Source organism: Rhizopus delemar, genomic scaffold (assembly GCF_000149305.1).
Source record: "Rhizopus delemar RA 99-880 supercont3.5 genomic scaffold, whole genome shotgun sequence".
Taxonomy (NCBI): Eukaryota; Fungi; Mucoromycota; class Mucoromycetes; order Mucorales; family Rhizopodaceae; genus Rhizopus; species Rhizopus delemar.
Window position 1 is genome coordinate 310,534 of NW_027137831.1, and position 22,007 is coordinate 332,540.

Genomic DNA, 22,007 nt, shown 5'->3' on the forward strand with positions numbered 1-22,007 from the left:
GTTTTTTTTGTTATAAAAACGAATGAAATATAAAAAAGAGGACAATGAAAATGTCTTACTTTTTATATCATATTTCTATAGAAGATTCGCGTAACTGCTCGATTTTTTCCTGAGTAATCAAAAACTCCGCTATTTGTCAAATTCTGGTAACTTCCAGTAGAGTACGTTACATCTGCCCAATCAGATGACGTTCCCTTTAAATCCTTTCTGTGCATTACAAATCAAAGAACTCTGTAAAAAAAAAAAATCGCTTTTTTTAATCAACACGCTGCATGTTAAAGTATTAAATAAGGCTTTTATTTTTTATTTATATGCTATTTTTTTGAAAAAATAATAAAATTATATGCTAGATTGAATCTTGGTATCGAAAGCAACAAGTTGCCTTTTTTTTTTGTAATGAAATAATTTAAACAACTAACGTCGATACCATTTCCAGGCTTTGCGATGATTTCCCTTTTCATGGTGTAAACGGGCAAATTTCAATATGCTGTTTTGCTTAATACCAAGCTGACTAACAACAGCAGTGTCTTCTAGTAATCTTGTGTTTTCAAAAGTTAAACAATAAGTTCGCCAAATGTATTTCCTTTTTAAGTACAGATAATGATGAGTTTACAAGGTGTAGGTACGTGTGTGATACTTTACCAGCTAATTTTCCTTTTTCTACCCGTTTTTTCATCTTTTTCTAGTCTTTCCAACTTTACTTGTATCAGTTTTTTAATATCCTTTACTGTGTTTGATTGGCCAACAATGAGATCTACAAATATATTGATTAAATTTGTCGAGTTTTTCTTTTCATAAAACACACATTACTGATAGGTTTTAAAGATTCACGTTCGATTTTTATTCTATAAGCTTGCTCTTGTTCAACAGCAATCAGGGCGTCAAGCTCTTCAGTAGACATAGCCAAGTTTACATCCTTCAATAACTCATCGTTAAGAATTCTATTAATCTCTTTTTCCAATTCCTCAATCAACCTTTGTGGACTTTTTGACATTACAAAAAAAAAAAAACTATCGCCACCCCACATCCACACACAAATGCCTTTTTCATTTTTCTGGACCAATAAAGTTGTGCGGTCAATCAAACACATCACGTACTTTTTTTTCTCCTTTCCACTTTTATATTTAAAAGAGAAAGGAATACACTTTTTTCCTTCTCTTCTCTTTCTCTATTCTATTTTATCCTATTTTAACGAAACAAAACACACACTCTTTTTTTACTTCTTTCCCTTTTTTTACTTCTTATAAAACCAAGTGTACATAAATATTGACGAAACTATATAATGAGCAACACAAATAGAGTTATTCCACTTACATGTTCTGGTCATACTCGTCCAGTAGTCGATCTTCATTTCTCGCCCATCACACGCGATGGAAAGTATTACTTGATATCTGCTTGCAAAGGTACATATATAAGTTAACAAGAGGGCGACAAAATAGCTTATTTTTAAACTAGATGGTAATCCCATGTTAAGAGACGGCGTTACTGGTGATTGGATTGGTACATTCAAAGGACATAAAGGTGCTGTATGGAGTGCAAGATTATCCAAGGATGCCAATAAAGCAGTGACAGGTTCAGCCGATTTTACTGCCAAAATATGGAACACACAAACAGGAGAAGAAATGCATTCCTTTAACCACAAACATATCGTACGTGCTACAGAGTTTAATCATGATGACACCAAAATTGTCACAGGCGGAAAGGAAGGTTTATTGAGAATCTATGATCTCTATAGACCCGATGCTCATCCATTGGAGGTTACTGGACACGAAGATACAATCAAGGCAGTCGTTTGGAATGAGGAGCATCATGCTGTTTTGAGTACAGGAGATGATTCAACCATTAGAATTTGGGATTTGCGTACCATGCGCCAAAGGGATATCATTCAAACAAGCTCACCTGTATCCACCATGTCACTTTCAGCTGACGGACAATATGTTTGCTGGGCTGCAGGTAAAACAGCCAATTTTTGGAAACTTGATAGGTAATTTAATGAAAGAGGATGGACAAGCAAAAGGATATTAAAAGAAAATTGTAGCGCGTTGGAAGACATAAAGACCATTGAAACAAAGGAAAGGACGTCTTCTGTCTCTCTTCATCCAAGCCATGAAAAGTTTGTTGCAGGAAGCGATGAAGACTTATGGGTGAGAATTTATGACTTTAACACAAGTGAAGTTAAAGGTGAGTTAAACCTTGTTTATTTATTTCGTTTATTTTAATTTTGTGTTTGATTAGATGTTTATAAAGGACATCATGGCCCAATCCACACAGTTAGTTATAGTCCTGATGGCAAATTGTATGCAACTGGCTCAGGTAATGCTAAAAAAAATACTCTTGAAAGTGTACTGACTTGTTTAATAGAGGACGGAACTATTCGCTTGTGGCAAACTGACCCAACAAAGCCTTATGGCCTGTGGCAGAAAGAAGTCGAAATCTAAAAGAATGATGTAAGCTGTCTAATCGAATTATGCACAAAAAACTATGATTGCGTTATATGATTGTATTATAAATAACAATAAAAAAAAGAGTAAAAAATGCTACTTGTTACATTGGCGGTATAGAGCGGATAATACAATATTCATTAGTCCATGACCGTTTTCAACTCCAAGCAGAGTTATACTTTTATAGAATAACTCAAATCAAAATCATATCATACTAACAAAATAAACGCGTCTCTATTATAATGAAGCGCGTTGAATTATTGTGATGCGACTTTATTAATTTTGAGAGCAAGATCTTGCTTTATTCTTCACACTGCTATCAACAATCGACCAAGACTATAGAAGCTTCATGTGATGTAGATATAAAAAAGAAAAAAAAAGAAAATACAATTAGGCAGATGTACTAATGAGCTTGAAAGATGAAAGCAAAGCAAATAGATAGACTGAGAATGTAAGAAAGCTGTGATGATATCTCACTACTCTTTCACACACACACGCTTACACGTGTAAGGTTTTATTTCTAGATTACATAGACTATGAGCTCTTTTCCTTTTCTTTTCCTTCTTCCTTTCTTCCTTCTTCTTTTCTTCCTTCTTCTTTTCTTCCTTCTTCCTTTCTTCCTTCTTCTTTCTTATCCAAGTCATTATTTCTGTCTACTTTGGGTGATGACGGTGTGGATGAGCAGGGAGAGTTAGGAACAGAAACTGTCGAGGTTTTCTTGATGGCATTATACCATTCTTGCTGACTTTTGCCATTGAGGATACCTACAATAATCACAGACATATTATCATAACCAAGTCCATTGGTTGTTTGTTCATCCGCAACACAATGATCCATCATATCCTCACAGATCTCCTCAAGTCTTTTACCCAACTTGATCCCTTTGTGAACAAAGTCGACCACTTCTTGATTTGTCATACAATCCCATATGCCTATACATATAGCCGATGTTATCTATTTGCCTTTTCTCTCTCTCTCTCTTTTCTCTCTTTCTTTCTTTCTTTTTTTCTTTCTTTTTCTTTCTTTCTTTCAATTACCATCGCATGCTAATACAATAAACTCGTCGTCTTTTGTGATTTCATGTTCAATCAAATCAGGATTACCTATACAGATCATATACAAATAGAGAAATGCATACAAACACAGGGAGAGAAAGAGGGAAAGAGAGAGAAAGGGAGAGAGAGAAATGAAAAATATAATTTAGTGACTTTTTGTATTTCTTGTATCTTTTATCCCTCTTCTTTCTTACATGTTACAACTTGCTCCTCTGCTGAAAGATTTTCGGATTGCTTGAATTCAAAGTCACCAATCGCTCGAGACAATGCCAAATTTCCTTTTGATTTGAGTAAGAATAAAATCATGATACATAGACCCTTTCCCTCCTCTTTCTCTCTCTCTCTTTCTCTTTCTCTCTCTCTCTCTCTCTTTCTCTTTCTCTCTTTCTAATTACCATTCACTCTTCCAAACTCAACAAATCCTCCTGCCTTGATGATTCGCTCCATTTCAGTTTCATTAGTTGGTTTGTGATCAAATGAAAGTGGTTTTGCTCTTCCTGCAATGCTTATGATTGCTCTCGAATCACCAGCATTAGCCTATCTCACTGTTTAGTAAATGATGCTATTGTATTCTTCCCTTTGTTACTAACCACAATGATATGATTGTCATCTGTTATTAGTGTAGCAACAGCTGTACAACCAGAAGGATCCAATGCATAATTGTTATCTAATGTATCCTCTTGCCTGTTACTTTCTCTCCTTTTCTCTTTCTCTCTTTTCTTACCTTCTAATAGTGCTTTATCAACAGACATAAAAGCGTCTCTAAATGCTTCTTTATATTCCTTTTTGGCAAAATGCTTGCTTTCAAGCAATTTTTTGTACAAAGCTTGGCCTGTATATTGTGCTATTGATGAACCTTTTTTTTTTTTTTTCACAAAAGAAATAAAAAAAAAAAAAAGTGAACGAATAGATGAATAGAAAAAAAAGAAACTGTCAATTATCATTCTTTTTCTCTCTTTCTTTTTTTTTTTTTTTTTTATTATCTGTCCAATCTACCTCCATGACCATCATAAACACCAAAGAAGCTAAAGTCAGTATCTCCTAATCTCAAAAGAGTAGTATGAGCGTCTTCCATAGCTAAAAAGAGATAACAAAGGAAGGTTAGTACGAAAAACAGATAGCAGTGCGTACGTTTTTTTTTTTTTCTTTTTTTTTTTTTTTTAAAAAAAGTGGTTTCGTTTAGTTACTCAATCTCCAGCCTTGCATGTGAGAGCAACCATAAAAGTATTTATTGTTGGCATCATGACTAGTAGTTTTGTTCGTGTTTGGCTCAGATAATGTTTGTCCCATCTACAATAAAAAGAAAGAGTTAGGATTATAATGATAAGGTGCACAGGTAACATTGACTTGATTTGCCTTTTATTTTCGCTTTTGCTTTTGCTTTTGCTTTTGCTTTTGTTTTTACTTTGCTTTTGCTTTTGCCTTTTTTTTTTTTTTTTTGGAAAAAGAAGTAAAAAGAAAAAAGAAAATGTATGAAAAAAGGGTACAAAGAATAGGACCTCTTTACTACTCCCTCACGTGATGTCAGTGTCGAGTCAGTCACTTCTTTATTAGGCAATTGGTTCTTTTTTAACGAAAGAGATAGAAACCATGGATGGCTTACACGGATGAACATAGTGACAAGCTCGACTGTACTGTGTCATGCCTAATGCTCAATCGAGTGACAAACAAATCCTTCCTCCCCTTTTTTTTTTTTTTTTTTTTTTTGTTTCTTGACGTGTTGCAAGTGTCATGCTCCATTATGCCATACTTGAAACACCGCTTTATTATAATGTCTGATGTTGTACAGAGGCTGTGTATACATAAAGGAGGCACTTTTAAATAGTGCACAGCTCGTCAACGATGATATACGAGCGTATGCCCTTCAATTGAATAAAGTACCGATTACATTGGTTCTTTGTAAAACAGATAAGATGAGGGTGAATTGCGAATGTCTTGTATGATTTCTTACAAAGTGGATTCAGACAGACTTGTTTTAGGTATCCATCGAGGCATCAAACGTTTTTTTTTTTAAAAGAAATGAACAAGTTCAACTGACAGGACAACCACAGAAAGGAATGACCTGCTTGTGCCTTGTTTCTTCTCAGACTGTCGTGCTCCAAAGACGACTGGGAAAGAAAAAGATGGAGAACGGATGTGGATGGAATGGATGAAGTAAACAAAAGAGAATATATGAAATAGTGAGGAGTGTTTAAAGTTGTAAAGAGGGGAGGGGGGGGGGAAATTGAACAATGAGGAGTTGGATGAGAAGGATTCTAAGGGAAAATAAAAAAAAGTTTGATTAAAGAGTCGGGAGAGAAAAGGAGGGAGGGATAAGGTGGCTTATGTGAATGAGAGAAAGAGGATTCAGGTGGTGAACCATGTCACTGTACTGCTGACATCAAGTCAATAAAGATGAGTTGTCATGCCTATTTGCGATAGTTTATCTCCAAAGCTACTTTTGATCAAGCATCCCCCCCCTCTTTCCTTTTCATTATTTCCATTTTTAGAATAGGATTTATAAATGAAGAGAGAGAGAGAGAGAGACACATGGATCATAACCGGTTGATTTACATAATCTTATTTTAGTGCATGATTTAATATGAATACAGACTATCTCCTATTTAAAAGTCATAAACAACTAGTAGTCAGTGATGAATACATATTGGCTGATGACATGACATCCTTTAAAAGTGTACATAAAAGGAATATTTTACTATGGATGATGAAGGATCAAAAAAGGAAAGAAGAGTGAATTGTTGTATGGAATACATTGAATGTAAAGTGTTGTAATAAAAGGAGAGAAAGTGTGGATCGGATAAATAGTTCAATTTCCTTTTTAGTCTATCGTTATTGTTGTTTGGGTTATTTGGATATAAAAGGTGATATCGAGGGTCATGCTGTGAAATGCATGGCGAATTGATTTTGTGAGACAATCAAAATAAGGGGAGGGTGCTTATTACACAATCGAAGTTTAAAGAATCTTTTAAGGTTTTACAATTATGTCCGCCTTAATGACAAAAATAAGTTTAATTCCTTTTATTAATAGTTTCTATGAATTTATACAATAAAGTGTATTTTATAAGGAGAGTTAAGGATATAATAATTGAAAATGTTTTTTAAAGAGAGAGAGAGCTTAAGGAGAAAGAATAAAAAAAGAGAGGCATAGCATAAAGAGTAGAATGGAGAGGTATAGATTTATAGACGTAATAATGTTTGTAATGCTTTTAATTGTCTTTGATCTTCAGATGAAGGAATTCTTTCCCAAGCGATATCTTGTGTGGGCGGTAAAGGAAACAAGATCGGCTTGAGTTGATGGATAGGTGGACAGGGATAGTGAGGCATAGTGGGTGGAGGAGATAGGTCTGTCATGATGTCGTCGTCACATGTACTAGGTGAAGAAGAAAGTGAAGGTGGAGGAGATGAAGAATCAAGCGTGTCGACTGAGAATTGACGAGAAAGACTGGGTGTGGAGAGTGATAGACGCATGTTATGAATTGTAGCAGAATGGCCACCACTTGTATCTAAAGGATTCAGCTCAGGATAAAGACCTTTTTGAACCTTGATTGAAGACAGAAGGGGATCCGTGGAGGGCTGTTTTAGATGACCGGCTAATACATCATATTTTGAATAATAAGAAATGAGATGTAATTTTTGATTGTTGGCAGTACAAATAGAAAAACTTTGTTTGATGAGTCCATCTGGTTTATAAGCACAGGCGATACTGTTGGCCTTATGGGTCGTAAGTGATAGCCGACGAGGTCTTCTCTTTGTGTCCAATTCACGATAAGTCAAGAAGCTTCCCAACACTCGACTGGGTGACCAAGTCCTTCCATCTGTCCAACGACGCATGCCAGCTTCTCTTTCATCCCAAGCAAAGACTGAACCTGATTTAATTTGTGCTCTTTCTTTTGATGATAATCTCCTTTTCACTTTTTGAAGTTTTGATTTTCTGCATGCTTCAAATATGATTAAAGCGTCTTGAGGTGTTTTTATGTAACCAAAATAAGTTTCCATTATAAATAATAAATAAGATTGAAATAAATAAAAAATAGATTGAAATTAAAAAAGAGAGAAAAAAAAAAGAAAATAAAAAATTACAAGATTATTTATATTTGTAAAAATGGTAACTTTTTTTTTAAACTTTTTTTTTTTTTTCTATGATCAGCAAATTATGTCATGAACGCGCGAAAAAAAAAAAAAAATAATGGTTTATGCAAAAAAAGTGGGAGATGTGCATTCTTGGGGGGGGGAGAGTGAAGGTTGTACGAAAATAAAGCCAGTATGTAAAACCTGATCGGGAAATATCTCGATTTCTTTTATTTTCTATTTAACTTTATTGATGTCATCACACACAGTCAAGTTCTGGACTTTCTTGTGTACAAAATGATTAAATAAAATCATCATTGTTTAAAAAAGTATTGTAACCATCATTCGGAGTTATTTACCTTGAAACATGTCTACTTTTAAGATTAAGGTTTTTTTTAGAGCTCATAGTGTGTGTGTGTGTGTGTGTGTGTGTGTGGATGTGGATATGTTTGTGTACTTTCTCCTTTTTTATTGTGCGTATAAAAAAGAAACAAGTGTTTTGCCCCCCCTTTTCTATTCCCTCCCCCCCCCCTTTTGATATGAAAATGGAAACATACAGATTTTATTAAAAAAGGAGTTTCATTTTTAGTTAAAAAAGAAAAATATAGAAAAAAATAGATGTTTTTTTTAAACTGAATTAGGTTATTGAAATCAGTTGTGTTGGTTCTTGGTCCGACCTAAAAGGAATGTTTAGACTTATCTTTTAATTGTGTTGATATAAGGAATTAGGTTGAACAAGTATTTGATTTCTGCTTTTTCTTTCATCATCTCATGTCCTGCTCCTACAAAAAAATAATGTAGACTGATGCACATCTAATTCAAAACATTAGTTTTGCACAAACTAAATCATCACACAAACCAAAATATGCCACCAAGCATGAAACTGGGGATTAGGGATAGTTTGATAAATAAAGCATAGATTCTTATCGAACAACCAAATCGAAATAGCAGTAATTAAATAATATACTCCCACATGAAATATCTTTCTAATTCGCATACTCTTCACATTTCTGTACATCTTCCAAACAAACCAAAAACAACTCCACATCACAACACCAAACCTATTCATTCTATTATTATTATCATCCATCTTTCTTTTGTTTTCTATTTACGATAATTGAAATAAATAGAATTGAAGACTGCCTCTGGATTGACTTGTTAGATAAGTAGCCAGTGTACAATAACAAAGAATCATCAGTGAAAAGTATCCATGGTAACCATTCTCTTCTAATAATAACCATAAAAGATAACATGCAGTCCATATCATTGGTACCTTGAATCATTCAATCACCTTTTCTCTTTTTCTTTTTTTCTTTTTTTTTTCTTACTTCGTCCCACATTTGATATTCAAATTGTAATGTAGCATGAAATAAGATACTTCCAATACCAACAATAATAATAAACAAGTAACCAAATGATAATTTACTACCTAACGTTTTCCAATGTAGTATTGTACCCATTAAACCTAATATGATCATAGCTAAACTCTATTTTATATTATAACTTTTTTATTTTAAACTTTTTTATTTCTTCTTACTGAAATTGTATTCCAGAATTCTGCAATATACCAAGAGTACACATAATTTTCTTCACACCTACACGATGATACCATCATCAGCATGAGATCATGACTAATTTAGGAAAACATAGAACATAATAGAATAATTTACCAATCTACTGAACTGGTGATTGATCCCCAATATCCCTGATCGTATTCTGACATTTCACTTTCCTATCCTTCACAAACAGAAAGAGAGAGAAAAAAAAAGGGGGGGGGGAATAGCAAAAAAAAAAAATAAACTTTTGTGAAACCCACACAGAAAAAAAAAATAAGCTTCCTGTTATGTTGCCATGATTACCTTATGAACTCCGGTATCATTCAAGCTTGTTTGATCATCTACGTAAACTTTGCTTCATGGACTCAATCAGACTAGCTCACAGAACAAGCTCAACTATTCACTTATCTTCAACACATGGATTGACGTGTGTTTGTTTTGGTTCGACAAACTCCTTTTGGTTATATTGTAAAGTAACATTGACTTGTGGAACATGTAAGAAATATCGTTTGCTTTTTTTATTTTCTCATCAGTTCATATTCTTTTAGAAAATACAGCTTGTATTCTTCACAATCTTAAAAATTGGAATAAAACATCAAGCATCTTAAACGTACCAGATGAGGGTCATTTAGAAAATAAAAGCTTAAATTAAAATAATACACATGTATTATTACATGCTTTTGATGCTAAATGAACTGGAAACATGAAAAGGGGAAAGTTATATGCGCTTTGAGCATGATGCCGCATTGTTTTTCTTTTTTGATGTAATCAAGTTGAATACACTTTTCGGAGATTGTTTGTAAAACATATTTTTAGCAGTCTTCTAAAAATAAAGTAGCCGTTCAAACCGTTGGTCTTCATAGTTGCTTGAATACACCAAGGAAAACAACCTGATTATGAAAACATCGGTCGGTAGGCTTTTCACCATCTTTTTTTTTCCCTTCTTCTTCATCATAAATAACAGGACATGAAGGATATCATCTACAGTGATGGACAAGACCAGTGGATTCTCAATCGATCGATGTGTAATTATCTTGTGGAATAGAGCGAGTCATTTTTGACAGAGGTTTTGGTGAACTTTTGTAAACATATATCACAAAAGTAATACGATTTTTACATTTCATTATACACAAGAAAGAATGCCTTCGTCTTGTGTGAAAAATACAGTATTATATTACATGGATGGATAAAATGATAGAATGGACAAGCTTAGGGAGAACGCTGAAACCGTTTTTTAACGCACAACACAACTCTTCTTATCTCGCTGTGTTAAATCAGAGAAACCATGTAAAGTTCAATCAACATTTTCCAAGCCTTTAAACAATGGCTGGTCTCGAAGGCTTCAAGTAGGACTATACTGTGTCCAAACTCTTACTGACGCTGTTATATAAATGAAATCAACAAGAAAGCTGTAATCGTAAATAATACTAAAGATCATAGGTACACAGCATCACTAGGGTTCTTTGATTCTCGAAAAGACATTACAATATCCATATCGTTGTTTCTTGTCAACGCAAAATATCTCGAAAACTGTCCAATAGTTATTGATGACAACATAAAACTGATGATTGGCATATGCTTATTGAATGGGTTGATGATATCAACACTGTTGAATTACAAAAAACTAGTCATATTGTTACTGTTTTATATCACTATAGCAAATAACTCTTTGATAACAGTCATTTTCCATGCATTTCATCAAAGACAAAGCAAAAAAAAAAAAAAAAACCCCACAGTTCATTTCAAACGGATAGTTCAAAATAGACGCTCAACAAGTAATTAGGTTGTCATCGTGTGAATTGACTGAGAACAAGAGATAAACTTTTTCGATGAGAATAAACAGTACATCTGTTCCATAGTGAATCATGTCAAAAAGACTTTTGATTCATTCCTCCATTTTGGTTTGTCGAAAGGGGTCAAACAAGCTAGTCTCTCCGCCCTCTTTCAGCAACCCAATTACATTTGTATTCCTGGCAGATTTAGACTGTATACCAGCCAATTTTCTTTCATAAATCATTGAATTAGATAAAATAACAAACCACTGCGATTGATGAAACATTTCAAAAGAAAACACATCACTGTCGACTTCCACATCGATCGATTGAGAATCCACTGGTCTTGTCCATCACTGTAGACGATATCCTTCATGTCTTGTTACTTATGAAGAAAAAGGAAAAAAAAGATGGTGAAAAGTCTACCGACCTATGTCCTCATAATGGTCGAATCAGGCTGTTTTCCTTGGTGTATTCAAGCAATTCACTAATAGCTTTCGAAAAAGCATACACAATTCGCTTGAGGATTATATCAACATATGCCTATATTTGTAGTCATGCTAGGTTCTTTTGCTTATAGCAAGAAATGTTTCATGAAAATAGTGATTTCATACTACTGTTTAAGAGACGAATAGGAAGATTGTGAAAGGAAAAGACCCAGTTAAGAAAAATAAGGTTAATAAAAGGCCTTAGGAAAAAATGCGTATAGTTTTCTTGCTTGTAAAAAAAAAATGCTATAAACTGAGAACTTGAGCTCTTCTTTTACATACGAGACAGAAGTCTGTGATTCCTCTCCTATACCCTCCCTATTGTCGCAGCGCTAGCCCTCTTTGGACCTAAGACAGATAATCAGAGAGCTACTGTTGTGCTTGTAACAAGCCCAAAGGTTTATATGGGTAAACTCCTTCTTGTATCTCTTGCGATATTCTTTTTTTTTTGATAGTGTCATGCATAAGCTTATATACAAGTTACTTTATTTTTCAGAAATACCACGCAATCAAAGCTCAGGGAATCAGCAGAAAGTACTACAGTTTATGTATTAGACAATAAATATTTTTTTGTCAATAATTGTGCAAAGTAGGCTCAGCTAACTAATGGCTAAGTAAATTCATCGTGGCAAGAACAATTGTTTTGCTAGCCCGTTTGAGCTCAGCGAAGGACACTATATTTAAACGCATCAATTCGTTCTTTTATATAGTTACGTTTCAATATATATGTTATTTCTATATATGTTGTTTTCAAAGAGCACGTTCGTGTTTCAGAGCGAATCATTTAGGATTTCCATTTCTCATCCTTTCTTATCATTCTTCACACTGCTATCAACAATCGACCAAGACTATAGAAGCTTCATGTGATGTAGATATAAAAAAGAAAAAAAAAGAAAATACAATTAGGCAGATGTACTAATGAGCTTGAAAGATGAAAGCAAAGCAAATAGATAGACTGAGAATGTAAGAAAGCTGTGATGATATCTCACTACTCTTTCACACACACACGCTTACACGTGTAAGGTTTTATTTCTAGATTACATAGACTATGAGCTCTTTTCCTTTTCTTTTCCTTCTTCCTTTCTTCCTTCTTCTTTTCTTCCTTCTTCTTTTCTTCCTTCTTCCTTTCTTCCTTCTTCTTTCTTATCCAAGTCATTATTTCTGTCTACTTTGGGTGATGACGGTGTGGATGAGCAGGGAGAGTTAGGAACAGAAACTGTCGAGGTTTTCTTGATGGCATTATACCATTCTTGCTGACTTTTGCCATTGAGGATACCTACAATAATCACAGACATATTATCATAACCAAGTCCATTGGTTGTTTGTTCATCCGCAACACAATGATCCATCATATCCTCACAGATCTCCTCAAGTCTTTTACCCAACTTGATCCCTTTGTGAACAAAGTCGACCACTTCTTGATTTGTCATACAATCCCATATGCCTATACATATAGCCGATGTTATCTATTTGCCTTTTCTCTCTCTCTCTCTTTTCTCTCTTTCTTTCTTTCTTTTTTTCTTTCTTTTTCTTTCTTTCTTTCAATTACCATCGCATGCTAATACAATAAACTCGTCGTCTTTTGTGATTTCATGTTCAATCAAATCAGGATTACCTATACAGATCATATACAAATAGAGAAATGCATACAAACACAGGGAGAGAAAGAGGGAAAGAGAGAGAAAGGGAGAGAGAGAAATGAAAAATATAATTTAGTGACTTTTTGTATTTCTTGTATCTTTTATCCCTCTTCTTTCTTACATGTTACAACTTGCTCCTCTGCTGAAAGATTTTCGGATTGCTTGAATTCAAAGTCACCAATCGCTCGAGACAATGCCAAATTTCCTTTTGATTTGAGTAAGAATAAAATCATGATACATAGACCCTTTCCCTCCTCTTTCTCTCTCTCTCTTTCTCTTTCTCTCTCTCTCTCTCTCTTTCTCTTTCTCTCTTTCTAATTACCATTCACTCTTCCAAACTCAACAAATCCTCCTGCCTTGATGATTCGCTCCATTTCAGTTTCATTAGTTGGTTTGTGATCAAATGAAAGTGGTTTTGCTCTTCCTGCAATGCTTATGATTGCTCTCGAATCACCAGCATTAGCCTATCTCACTGTTTAGTAAATGATGCTATTGTATTCTTCCCTTTGTTACTAACCACAATGATATGATTGTCATCTGTTATTAGTGTAGCAACAGCTGTACAACCAGAAGGATCCAATGCATAATTGTTATCTAATGTATCCTCTTGCCTGTTACTTTCTCTCCTTTTCTCTTTCTCTCTTTTCTTACCTTCTAATAGTGCTTTATCAACAGACATAAAAGCGTCTCTAAATGCTTCTTTATATTCCTTTTTGGCAAAATGCTTGCTTTCAAGCAATTTTTTGTACAAAGCTTGGCCTGTATATTGTGCTATTGATGAACCTTTTTTTTTTTTTTTCACAAAAGAAATAAAAAAAAAAAAAAGTGAACGAATAGATGAATAGAAAAAAAAGAAACTGTCAATTATCATTCTTTTTCTCTCTTTCTTTTTTTTTTTTTTTTTTATTATCTGTCCAATCTACCTCCATGACCATCATAAACACCAAAGAAGCTAAAGTCAGTATCTCCTAATCTCAAAAGAGTAGTATGAGCGTCTTCCATAGCTAAAAAGAGATAACAAAGGAAGGTTAGTACGAAAAACAGATAGCAGTGCGTACGTTTTTTTTTTTTTCTTTTTTTTTTTTTTTTAAAAAAAGTGGTTTCGTTTAGTTACTCAATCTCCAGCCTTGCATGTGAGAGCAACCATAAAAGTATTTATTGTTGGCATCATGACTAGTAGTTTTGTTCGTGTTTGGCTCAGATAATGTTTGTCCCATCTACAATAAAAAGAAAGAGTTAGGATTATAATGATAAGGTGCACAGGTAACATTGACTTGATTTGCCTTTTATTTTCGCTTTTGCTTTTGCTTTTGCTTTTGCTTTTGTTTTTACTTTGCTTTTGCTTTTGCCTTTTTTTTTTTTTTTTTGGAAAAAGAAGTAAAAAGAAAAAAGAAAATGTATGAAAAAAGGGTACAAAGAATAGGACCTCTTTACTACTCCCTCACGTGATGTCAGTGTCGAGTCAGTCACTTCTTTATTAGGCAATTGGTTCTTTTTTAACGAAAGAGATAGAAACCATGGATGGCTTACACGGATGAACATAGTGACAAGCTCGACTGTACTGTGTCATGCCTAATGCTCAATCGAGTGACAAACAAATCCTTCCTCCCCTTTTTTTTTTTTTTTTTTTTTTTTTTTTGTTTCTTGACGTGTTGCAAGTGTCATGCTCCATTATGCCATACTTGAAACACCGCTTTATTATAATGTCTGATGTTGTACAGAGGCTGTGCATACATAAAGGACGCGTTTTAACCTCTCATCTTCGCTTGGTTATTCTATACAGCTGAAATACCCAAGCTTTAGCGAAAAAGTAAGATGCTGATTTAAAATGATGTATTAAGAAATTTCGACTCAAAGCAGTATGTTTTGATATTGCACTCGTATCAAACGATGAAACCCTTCAAAAAAAAATACTTTGGATTTGATTGCTTCAAGATGCAACATATCATAGCTTCAAAACCGTTTATTCGCTCTTTATATCATTAGACTTCAAAGCAAATAGGAGGTATTTTTAAAACAAGATTGATGGAATAAAAAAAACAATTATTTTTTATTCAAGAAAGCAAAGGTGTTCTTTCACCTATTCTGTTTGCCCAACGACTAAATCTTCTGTTGAAACGCTCCAACCAATTTGGAATAAGTGTTCTTGCTACTGCGCTTATAAGAACGCCAACTACGATAAGTGAAACAGTGTGTGGAGCATCATCAAGGAATACAGCAGCACCCAAAAGAATCCTAGAAAAAACATTATTATTATTTTTATTCTTAGCATTCTATCACTGTTATACCATGCTGTTGTTAATGAATAAACCCAATCCTTTCGATGTGAATAATCAACCAAATGAAGAGCTATAAAACCAATAAAGAGTATAATAAACACGTGTGCCTTTTTTTTTATACGCGTTAATAAAATGTGATGGGATGTATTGTTTCTTACAATTTGACTATGCTTCGTATGGTCGCTAAATTGGAATACTTGCCAGAGAACAATAAAAAGAGAATAAGCGGTGTAAATGGAAAAGGGCGCATTGATAAAAGCATGATCTGTGCCATTGCGAGGAGGATAATCACGAAAACGATGATAGATGAAGACGAGTGTCGCTACTTGCCAAAGAAGTCCAATGAAAGCAAACAAGTTAACTTGGTAATACTAGCATACTTTGTAAGTTATAAAATACATGGCAAATCACTATTTTACCCATAAGAATGATACACCACTGTTCAAAACGGCTATTAATAAATACCAATAGCCAATAGCCTCATAAACATCTTTTTTATAAAAGAGAGTGAGGTGCTTGTATTCAACTTATTATTATCGTTACCTTTAGGTGAGCTTGGCAAATATTGATAGATAGTAAAGCCAATAAGTAAAAAGTGTAAGATACTTGCCAAGATAATTGCGAAATCTCGCGGACCGAAATCATAAGAATGACTCAGGAACCTAATTCACACATTTCAGTCAAACTGTTTCAGATTTGAGTCTTGTGTTTTACCACCCAGAAAAGCTAAAACCTTGAGAACTAACCAAGAACAAAGTGGCAAAAGTATTTGCCAATTTGATTTTAAAGTCCAAATTTCCCATATTTCAATAAAAAGAAAGAAAAGAGAAAAAAAAAAAGTGTGTTTTTTTTTTTTTTTTTTTGTACACAAACGACATTTTGTCACTTGACAGTTTCATCACTTTCTTTTACGGAGTTTTTATTTATTTTACAAGATTTTACTGTTCTTCTAATTTTTTAGATTTTAAGGCTTTATAAATTGTGTGTAATCTATTGGCTTCATCTTCACGATTATGCTTATTGTGTATTCTAATTAAAGTGGCATACATTGATGTTGAAGGTCGAATACCATATTCTTTTCTCATGTAGTCAATGATTGCCTCTGCTACTTTTGGTCGATTTCTTTTTAAGGCTTCATGTCGAAAGAGATGATTGAATACAGCCACATTAGGTTTAATACCACTTGCTTCCATGTCTACGAATGTATTTCTAGCTGCTTCAATATCCCCACTATGACAATACCATCTAATCAATGCGTTATATATCTTCAAATCTGGTTTGATATCATATTGAGGTAGCATTGTTTTGTGAATATAATTTAATCCGGGTGTATTTTTTTTTCGACCGTGTGCATCAATAAGTGCTTCAAAAGTATCTGTCGTGGGACTCAAGACGGCATTGGGTGGTGGTATACAGCGAGAGAGTGGAGCAGCAGAAGGTGTGTAGGTGGATAAATTGGCATCTTTTATAAAATATTTGGAAATGATGGATGTTGACTTGTTTTCTGTATTTTTAGGTGCAAAATAATCTCTAAATAATTTATCTGCTTCTGTCACATTTCCCATTCGTCCATTGGCTTCTATTAAAGTATTATAGGTAGTCACATCAGGTTGAATACCGTCATTATTCATCTTGTTGAATATTTTGAATACTTCATCATATTTTTTACATTGAACGGCTGCTTGCATGTACAAGTTGTAGCTCTCTTCATTTTTCTTGACTTTGATCTCATTCCAGCAGTCACTTGCTGCTTTCCAGTCGCGTGATTGACCATAGAGTCTCAAGAGGACATTGTAATCACGAACATCAAGCTTATATTGAGCCTTCTTAGCCGCCACTAAGATGTCAGAGACGCATTTTTTATAAAACTTGAGCTTGTCAGAGGAATAGTATCCATTTTCGTTTAAGCGAAACGATTGGAGTGTCATTGAGTGATATTGAATTGGCACCTCTTTTATTTTTCCAGAATCCTTCAAATCTGTATATGCTTTCCATACAGCAGGTGCACTTCGTCGACGAATGGCTGAAATCAATTTGTCTAATAAACCTCCTTCTTGCTGAAGTGGCTTTAGTTGTAAAGGGTCTATTATACCGGAATGAGCATGTCGAATGTTGATTAATTTTGCCGTTGTGAAAGACTTTGACAAGTGCCCCCTGATGGTCAAACAAGACTGAATCATTGAGGAGGATGAGGGAAAAAAATTTTAACAGCAAAAAAAAAATGGAAGGAAGGGGGTGCTGTCCATTATTAAAACACCGCAAAGTGACCATTTCCAACAAAAACTGTCGGAATTCCAACCTTACCACATCGCCATTCAGTCAGAATCAGTTCTCTATAAATACTACGCAGTTGTCGGCCCAAAAAAGAAAACGGGTTCAAAGGAATTAATTCATAATGGAATATTGAGTAAAATATCACGTAGACTATTATGTTTGAATAGAAAAAAAAAGTAATTTCTTTTATGCAAAGGCCCTTTCAGTGTTATGTGCAACATGATCATTTTACTTTTAGTTACCTACTTGTATGACGCAATTCTAAAATCAAAAATGAAAGCTATTCTTTCCCTTGCTTTTTCCTTTTTTTTTTTTTTTTTAATATTATTTTTATGGAAGACTTTCCTGCTGGCTATTTTTATATTAAATCTCGAAACTCAGGAAAAGTGGTTGATGGTAAAAACAGTGATAATATAAAATGAATATTTTATAACAGTTTTTACAAGTGGATGGTGCTTCTACTAAAGTAAGATATTACAAAAACGATAAATGATGATTATAATAACAATTGTAAAAGAATGATGGGAAAATAATTTTATGGACAGCCAAGTATAACGAAGACAGAGACAATCAACTATGGTATTATCAAGTAAGTAAAATGAGATGTAGAAAAAGATTTATAATAACAGCAAGAAGGATGGATTTATAGTCAATAAGACATCAGCTAAAGTATTGGATGTGAGAGGAGGACCTTTGGTAGATAATGCACTGATATGTCAATATGATCGCAAGATGATAGTAGATGCACATAATCAAAGATGGGGATACAACAAGGGATATATTTATGTACTTTCTGATCCACACATGGTATTGGATGTACGCGGTAATCATTTAATAGATGGAACAAGGATTATATTACATCATAAAAAGTTTGGATATGAAAATATAAATCAACTATGGGATTTGATACCAGCTGGCAATGTGAGAAAAGAAAGGGAAGTTTTATTTGAAACTGACGAGTTCTTGTAATATTTGGTGTACAGTCGGTCGGTCTTGTGGATCAACAATAAGCATTTTTGATATTAAATCTTGTAATAAATTTGAATATAAGCTCTTGTTTGGTATAGAATATTGTCTATTTAATATAGCAAGACTTAATGTTCCTCCCCCTTGTTGATTTATTGTCATTTCAAATGGTGATTGACCATAAGCCATACAGAACAGTGTACACCCTAATGACCAAATATCTACCTTTTCGTCTATTTCACTATTCACTTTAACATCAAATAATTCTGGTGCTCTGTAAGGCATCGAACAATGTTCTGCTGCTTCATCTTGTACTCTGTTAGCCATCTTTCTATCCTCTATCATCACCTTGGCTATCTTGGCTGATCCAAAGTCCATTAGTATGGGTGTCATTCCATCATCGGACAATAAAATATTTCTGAAACAAGTATTAGATATGCACACATCACTTGTTCATTATCATTTACGCTGGTTTAATATCTCGATGAGCCCAAGGAGTAATGATACCTTGTCTATTTTTATATTCTACTAATGCTTTAATACCAAAGCATATTTGCTTAAAGAGAAATAAAATATAGTCTTCTTTTAGATGCTCTCCTTTTTTGTTGTATTCATTTATTAAATCCTCTAAATTTCCTCTCTTTTGCTGTATTAGTAACATGAACATCATTCTGCTTTTTCTTTTTACTTTATAAAATGGCATAATTATATACAGCATCTTTAATTTGTCTTCTTTTATCATACACATATCCTTCAATAGAGTGTGATTAGTCCATGTATATTTAAATAGTAAAATGATCTTTACTTCAATCTTTATGATATTCTTATGGTTGAATTTACTTAGAATAATTCCTTCTCTTTTAGACTTATCCGCGATTCCTTTACTTGTACATCGAACTAATTTTATTGCATATCTTTGCCCATGCTGGTCTTCTGCCAAATAAATAAAAGCAAACCCACTATACAAATTGATTTAATAAAATAACAACAGTTATTTATCTTTTACCCTTCTCCTAATAGCTTTATAAATTTAAAATGTTTACCATTGACTTGAATGATTGAATAAAGTAAAGAATCGGATTTGTCTACAAGATTAGAAAAGAATGACATGAAAATAAAAATAAAAGAAAAAAAAAAAAAGAAATAGTGCACCTTATTATCACTATTTCATTTAAATTTAATTGGTTCCTGATTGTATATACATTACTATGATCACCTTTATTATCAATTGTGTATTTTACTTGAACTGTCTTTGAGTATTCCTCGTTTTTCCTTTTATGACCTGATCATCCTCCTATTACATGATCCTTACTGTCCTTCATAAAAGTCTTGGTCGTATTCAGTCCGGCCCGCATGATACTGACTTTAAAGAAAGGCGATAGTAGTTGTGCCCGAGTCAAGAACTAAAAAAAAAAAATTCCTTTTCGTTTTCTTTTTTTTTAAAAAAAAATGGATAACAAAAAGGCCCCAACTGAAAAAGAGCTTGAAAACATTGTTAAAAAAGTGGATAAGCTCGTAAAGAAGACAGAAAAATTAAAAACGAATGCTTCTGCCTCTGCTTCTTCTTCAAATAACAATGGAGACCAAGTTTTGATGAAGCAACAACTTCGACAACTGATGGAAAATATGGCCTTGATGGAACAGAGTGGTTTAATAAAGGCTTCTGCTAAAAAGGATCTTGGTAGTCACAAGTTTTGGAGTACACAACCTGTACCTAACTATGGTATATTTTCTCTCCCTCTAAAATAGAAGCCAAGACTAATTTATATACAATGGTTAGATGAGGACATTACCGAATCTGGTCCTATTGAACCCGATATTCCATATGATCAAATTAGAAAAGAACCTCTTCCTTTACCAAAAGAATTTGAATGGTGTGAAATTGACATGAGCCAAGAAAAACAGGTAAACATGAAAAACACGCGTTATTAGACAAGGAGACTAAACAAAAGGGAAGGTCAAAGAGCTGTATGAATTATTGACGTTCAATTATGTTGAAGATGATGAGGCTCAATTCAGATTTGATTACTCGGCAGAGTTCTTGAAATGGTAAAGTATGCTGTGATGTGAGAAAGAGGAGAGGATGATTCATACTTTTGTACACAGGGCACTTCAACCTCCAAACTGGAAACAGTCATGGCTCGTAGGTGTACGTGTTGCAGCCAATAAAAAGCTGGTTGCTTTTATCAGTGGTATTCCTGTCGCACTTCGAACTTATGAAAAGTACGTAAAGAGAAAGATGAATGAAAACGAGGTGGATTAACATTTTATTTGAATAGAATACACCATTTGACTGAAATTAACTTTTTGTGTGTTCACAAAAAGCTTCGATCAAAACGTTTAGCACCTGTTCTTATTAAAGAAGTCACTCGCAGAAGTCATTTGGAAAACATTTTCCAAGCTGTTTACACGGCTGGTGCTGTACTTCCTAAACCTGTCTCTACTTGTCGGTAAAGTGAAAGAAGAAGTATGCTTTTAAATGAAATACTCAGACTTTGTTCTAGTTATTACCATAGATCACTTAACCCTAAAAAACTTGTAGAATGCAACTTTTCTCGTATCCCAGCAAGATCTACACTTTCTCGTATGATCAAACAATACAAAGTACCTGACGAAACAAACACGCCTGGTTTAAGAGAAATGAGATTGGAGGATGTGGGTGAGGTACGAGAATTGTTGAACAAATATTTGAGTCGATTCGATCTTGCTCCTGTTTTTGAAACGGACGAAGACGTCAAGCACTGGATCTTGCCTCACGAAAAGGTCGTTTGGAGTTATGTGGTTGAAGATGCTCAAACAAAGAAAATCACCGACGTCTTTTCATTCTATTCTCTTCCAAGTTCTGTTATTGGCAATCCAAAACACAATACCTTGAATGCTGCATACATGTTTTATTATGCTGTTGATACAACTCATTGTGAAGATAAGGAAAAGGAAAACAAGTATATTAGAAAGAGATTGAATGAACTTGTGAATGATGCTTTGATCTTGGCTAAAAAGGTAAATTATAAAAACATTTTAGAGAAAAGATTCAAACTGTTTGTAGGCTGGCTTTGATGTCATGAACTCACTGAACTTGATGGACAATGCCTATTATGTTGATGAACAAAAGTTTGGAAAAGGAGATGGATTCTTAAACTATTACTTGTACAATTGGAAGTGCCCTGATGTTACTCAAAGCAAGGTTGGATTGGTTATGCTTTAAATTAAAACAATACAAAAGACATGAAAATACAAACATTTCTTTTTATTTACAATTTTTTTTTGGTTATTTTTCATAATTTGTATCATAGTTGATGTCCATGTTTTTGTACCTTGTGTCGTACCATTGCATCTTTTCTGCTAAAGGTCGATGTACATTCTGAGCAGCTAAAGGCGCGTTCACCGTTGTGAACAGTAGCGACATGTCTTGTTAAATCATGTTTACGATCAAATGTTTTTATACATAAGTTGCAGGCAAAGTCCTTT

The 22,007-nt window shown here is 33.9% G+C and overlaps 12 protein-coding genes across 12 annotated transcripts; 3 read left to right on the forward strand and 9 right to left on the reverse strand.

Annotated features, from left to right (window-relative positions):
• Positions 1 to 724: 724 nt before the first annotated feature.
• Positions 725 to 994, reverse strand: RO3G_06851 (uncharacterized protein; the record flags this gene model as incomplete). The annotated part of the gene is made up of 2 exons (XM_067661441.1): positions 725 to 754; positions 806 to 994. The coding sequence occupies 2 exons, from the start codon at positions 992 to 994 to the stop codon at positions 725 to 727; spliced, it is 219 nt and encodes a 72-aa protein (XP_067517542.1).
• Positions 995 to 1,282: 288 nt separating this feature from the next.
• RO3G_06852 (uncharacterized protein) lies at positions 1,283 to 2,438 on the forward strand (the record flags this gene model as incomplete). The annotated part of the gene is made up of 5 exons (XM_067661442.1): positions 1,283 to 1,403; positions 1,456 to 1,984; positions 2,039 to 2,181; positions 2,236 to 2,313; positions 2,362 to 2,438. The coding sequence occupies 5 exons, from the start codon at positions 1,283 to 1,285 to the stop codon at positions 2,436 to 2,438; spliced, it is 948 nt and encodes a 315-aa protein (XP_067517543.1).
• A 537-nt stretch (positions 2,439 to 2,975) lies between these two features.
• On the reverse strand, positions 2,976 to 4,948 carry RO3G_06853 (uncharacterized protein; the record flags this gene model as incomplete). Its single annotated transcript, XM_067661443.1, has 9 exons — positions 4,853 to 4,948; positions 4,684 to 4,786; positions 4,493 to 4,573; positions 4,221 to 4,352; positions 4,087 to 4,163; positions 3,892 to 4,033; positions 3,691 to 3,774; positions 3,479 to 3,544; positions 2,976 to 3,373 (listed from the first exon to the last, which is right to left on the reverse strand). The coding sequence occupies exons 2-9, from the start codon at positions 4,784 to 4,786 to the stop codon at positions 2,976 to 2,978; spliced, it is 1,083 nt and encodes a 360-aa protein (XP_067517544.1). The 5' UTR covers positions 4,853 to 4,948.
• A 1,725-nt stretch (positions 4,949 to 6,673) lies between these two features.
• On the reverse strand, positions 6,674 to 7,327 carry RO3G_06854 (uncharacterized protein; the record flags this gene model as incomplete). Its single annotated transcript, XM_067661444.1, has 1 exon — positions 6,674 to 7,327. One exon carries the CDS (start codon positions 7,325 to 7,327, stop codon positions 6,674 to 6,676), a length of 654 nt encoding a protein of 217 aa, XP_067517545.1.
• Positions 7,328 to 8,672: 1,345 nt separating this feature from the next.
• RO3G_06855 (uncharacterized protein) lies at positions 8,673 to 9,287 on the reverse strand (the record flags this gene model as incomplete). The annotated part of the gene is made up of 4 exons (XM_067661445.1): positions 8,673 to 8,837; positions 8,893 to 9,051; positions 9,102 to 9,195; positions 9,235 to 9,287. The coding sequence occupies 4 exons, from the start codon at positions 9,285 to 9,287 to the stop codon at positions 8,673 to 8,675; spliced, it is 471 nt and encodes a 156-aa protein (XP_067517546.1).
• Positions 9,288 to 12,426: 3,139 nt separating this feature from the next.
• On the reverse strand, positions 12,427 to 13,394 carry RO3G_06856 (uncharacterized protein; the record flags this gene model as incomplete). The annotated part of the gene is made up of 4 exons (XM_067661446.1): positions 12,427 to 12,824; positions 12,930 to 12,995; positions 13,142 to 13,225; positions 13,343 to 13,394. 4 exons carry the CDS (start codon positions 13,392 to 13,394, stop codon positions 12,427 to 12,429), a joined length of 600 nt encoding a protein of 199 aa, XP_067517547.1.
• A 532-nt stretch (positions 13,395 to 13,926) lies between these two features.
• On the reverse strand, positions 13,927 to 14,022 carry RO3G_06857 (uncharacterized protein; the record flags this gene model as incomplete). The annotated part of the gene is made up of 1 exon (XM_067661447.1): positions 13,927 to 14,022. One exon carries the CDS (start codon positions 14,020 to 14,022, stop codon positions 13,927 to 13,929), a length of 96 nt encoding a protein of 31 aa, XP_067517548.1.
• Positions 14,023 to 15,074: 1,052 nt separating this feature from the next.
• On the reverse strand, positions 15,075 to 16,102 carry RO3G_06858 (uncharacterized protein; the record flags this gene model as incomplete). Its single annotated transcript, XM_067661448.1, has 6 exons — positions 15,075 to 15,255; positions 15,309 to 15,406; positions 15,458 to 15,670; positions 15,719 to 15,789; positions 15,843 to 15,961; positions 16,014 to 16,102. 6 exons carry the CDS (start codon positions 16,100 to 16,102, stop codon positions 15,075 to 15,077), a joined length of 771 nt encoding a protein of 256 aa, XP_067517549.1.
• A 135-nt stretch (positions 16,103 to 16,237) lies between these two features.
• RO3G_06859 (uncharacterized protein) lies at positions 16,238 to 17,479 on the reverse strand (the record flags this gene model as incomplete). The annotated part of the gene is made up of 1 exon (XM_067661449.1): positions 16,238 to 17,479. One exon carries the CDS (start codon positions 17,477 to 17,479, stop codon positions 16,238 to 16,240), a length of 1,242 nt encoding a protein of 413 aa, XP_067517550.1.
• A 367-nt stretch (positions 17,480 to 17,846) lies between these two features.
• Positions 17,847 to 18,229, forward strand: RO3G_06860 (uncharacterized protein; the record flags this gene model as incomplete). Its single annotated transcript, XM_067661450.1, has 4 exons — positions 17,847 to 17,969; positions 18,010 to 18,039; positions 18,091 to 18,162; positions 18,203 to 18,229. The coding sequence occupies 4 exons, from the start codon at positions 17,847 to 17,849 to the stop codon at positions 18,227 to 18,229; spliced, it is 252 nt and encodes an 83-aa protein (XP_067517551.1).
• A 366-nt stretch (positions 18,230 to 18,595) lies between these two features.
• Positions 18,596 to 18,932, reverse strand: RO3G_06861 (uncharacterized protein; the record flags this gene model as incomplete). Its single annotated transcript, XM_067661451.1, has 2 exons — positions 18,596 to 18,601; positions 18,765 to 18,932. The coding sequence occupies 2 exons, from the start codon at positions 18,930 to 18,932 to the stop codon at positions 18,596 to 18,598; spliced, it is 174 nt and encodes a 57-aa protein (XP_067517552.1).
• A 1,056-nt stretch (positions 18,933 to 19,988) lies between these two features.
• On the forward strand, positions 19,989 to 21,744 carry RO3G_06862 (uncharacterized protein; the record flags this gene model as incomplete). The annotated part of the gene is made up of 7 exons (XM_067661452.1): positions 19,989 to 20,262; positions 20,320 to 20,444; positions 20,497 to 20,588; positions 20,646 to 20,762; positions 20,819 to 20,989; positions 21,056 to 21,539; positions 21,586 to 21,744. The coding sequence occupies 7 exons, from the start codon at positions 19,989 to 19,991 to the stop codon at positions 21,742 to 21,744; spliced, it is 1,422 nt and encodes a 473-aa protein (XP_067517553.1).
• Between the last annotated feature and the right edge of the window lie 263 nt (positions 21,745 to 22,007).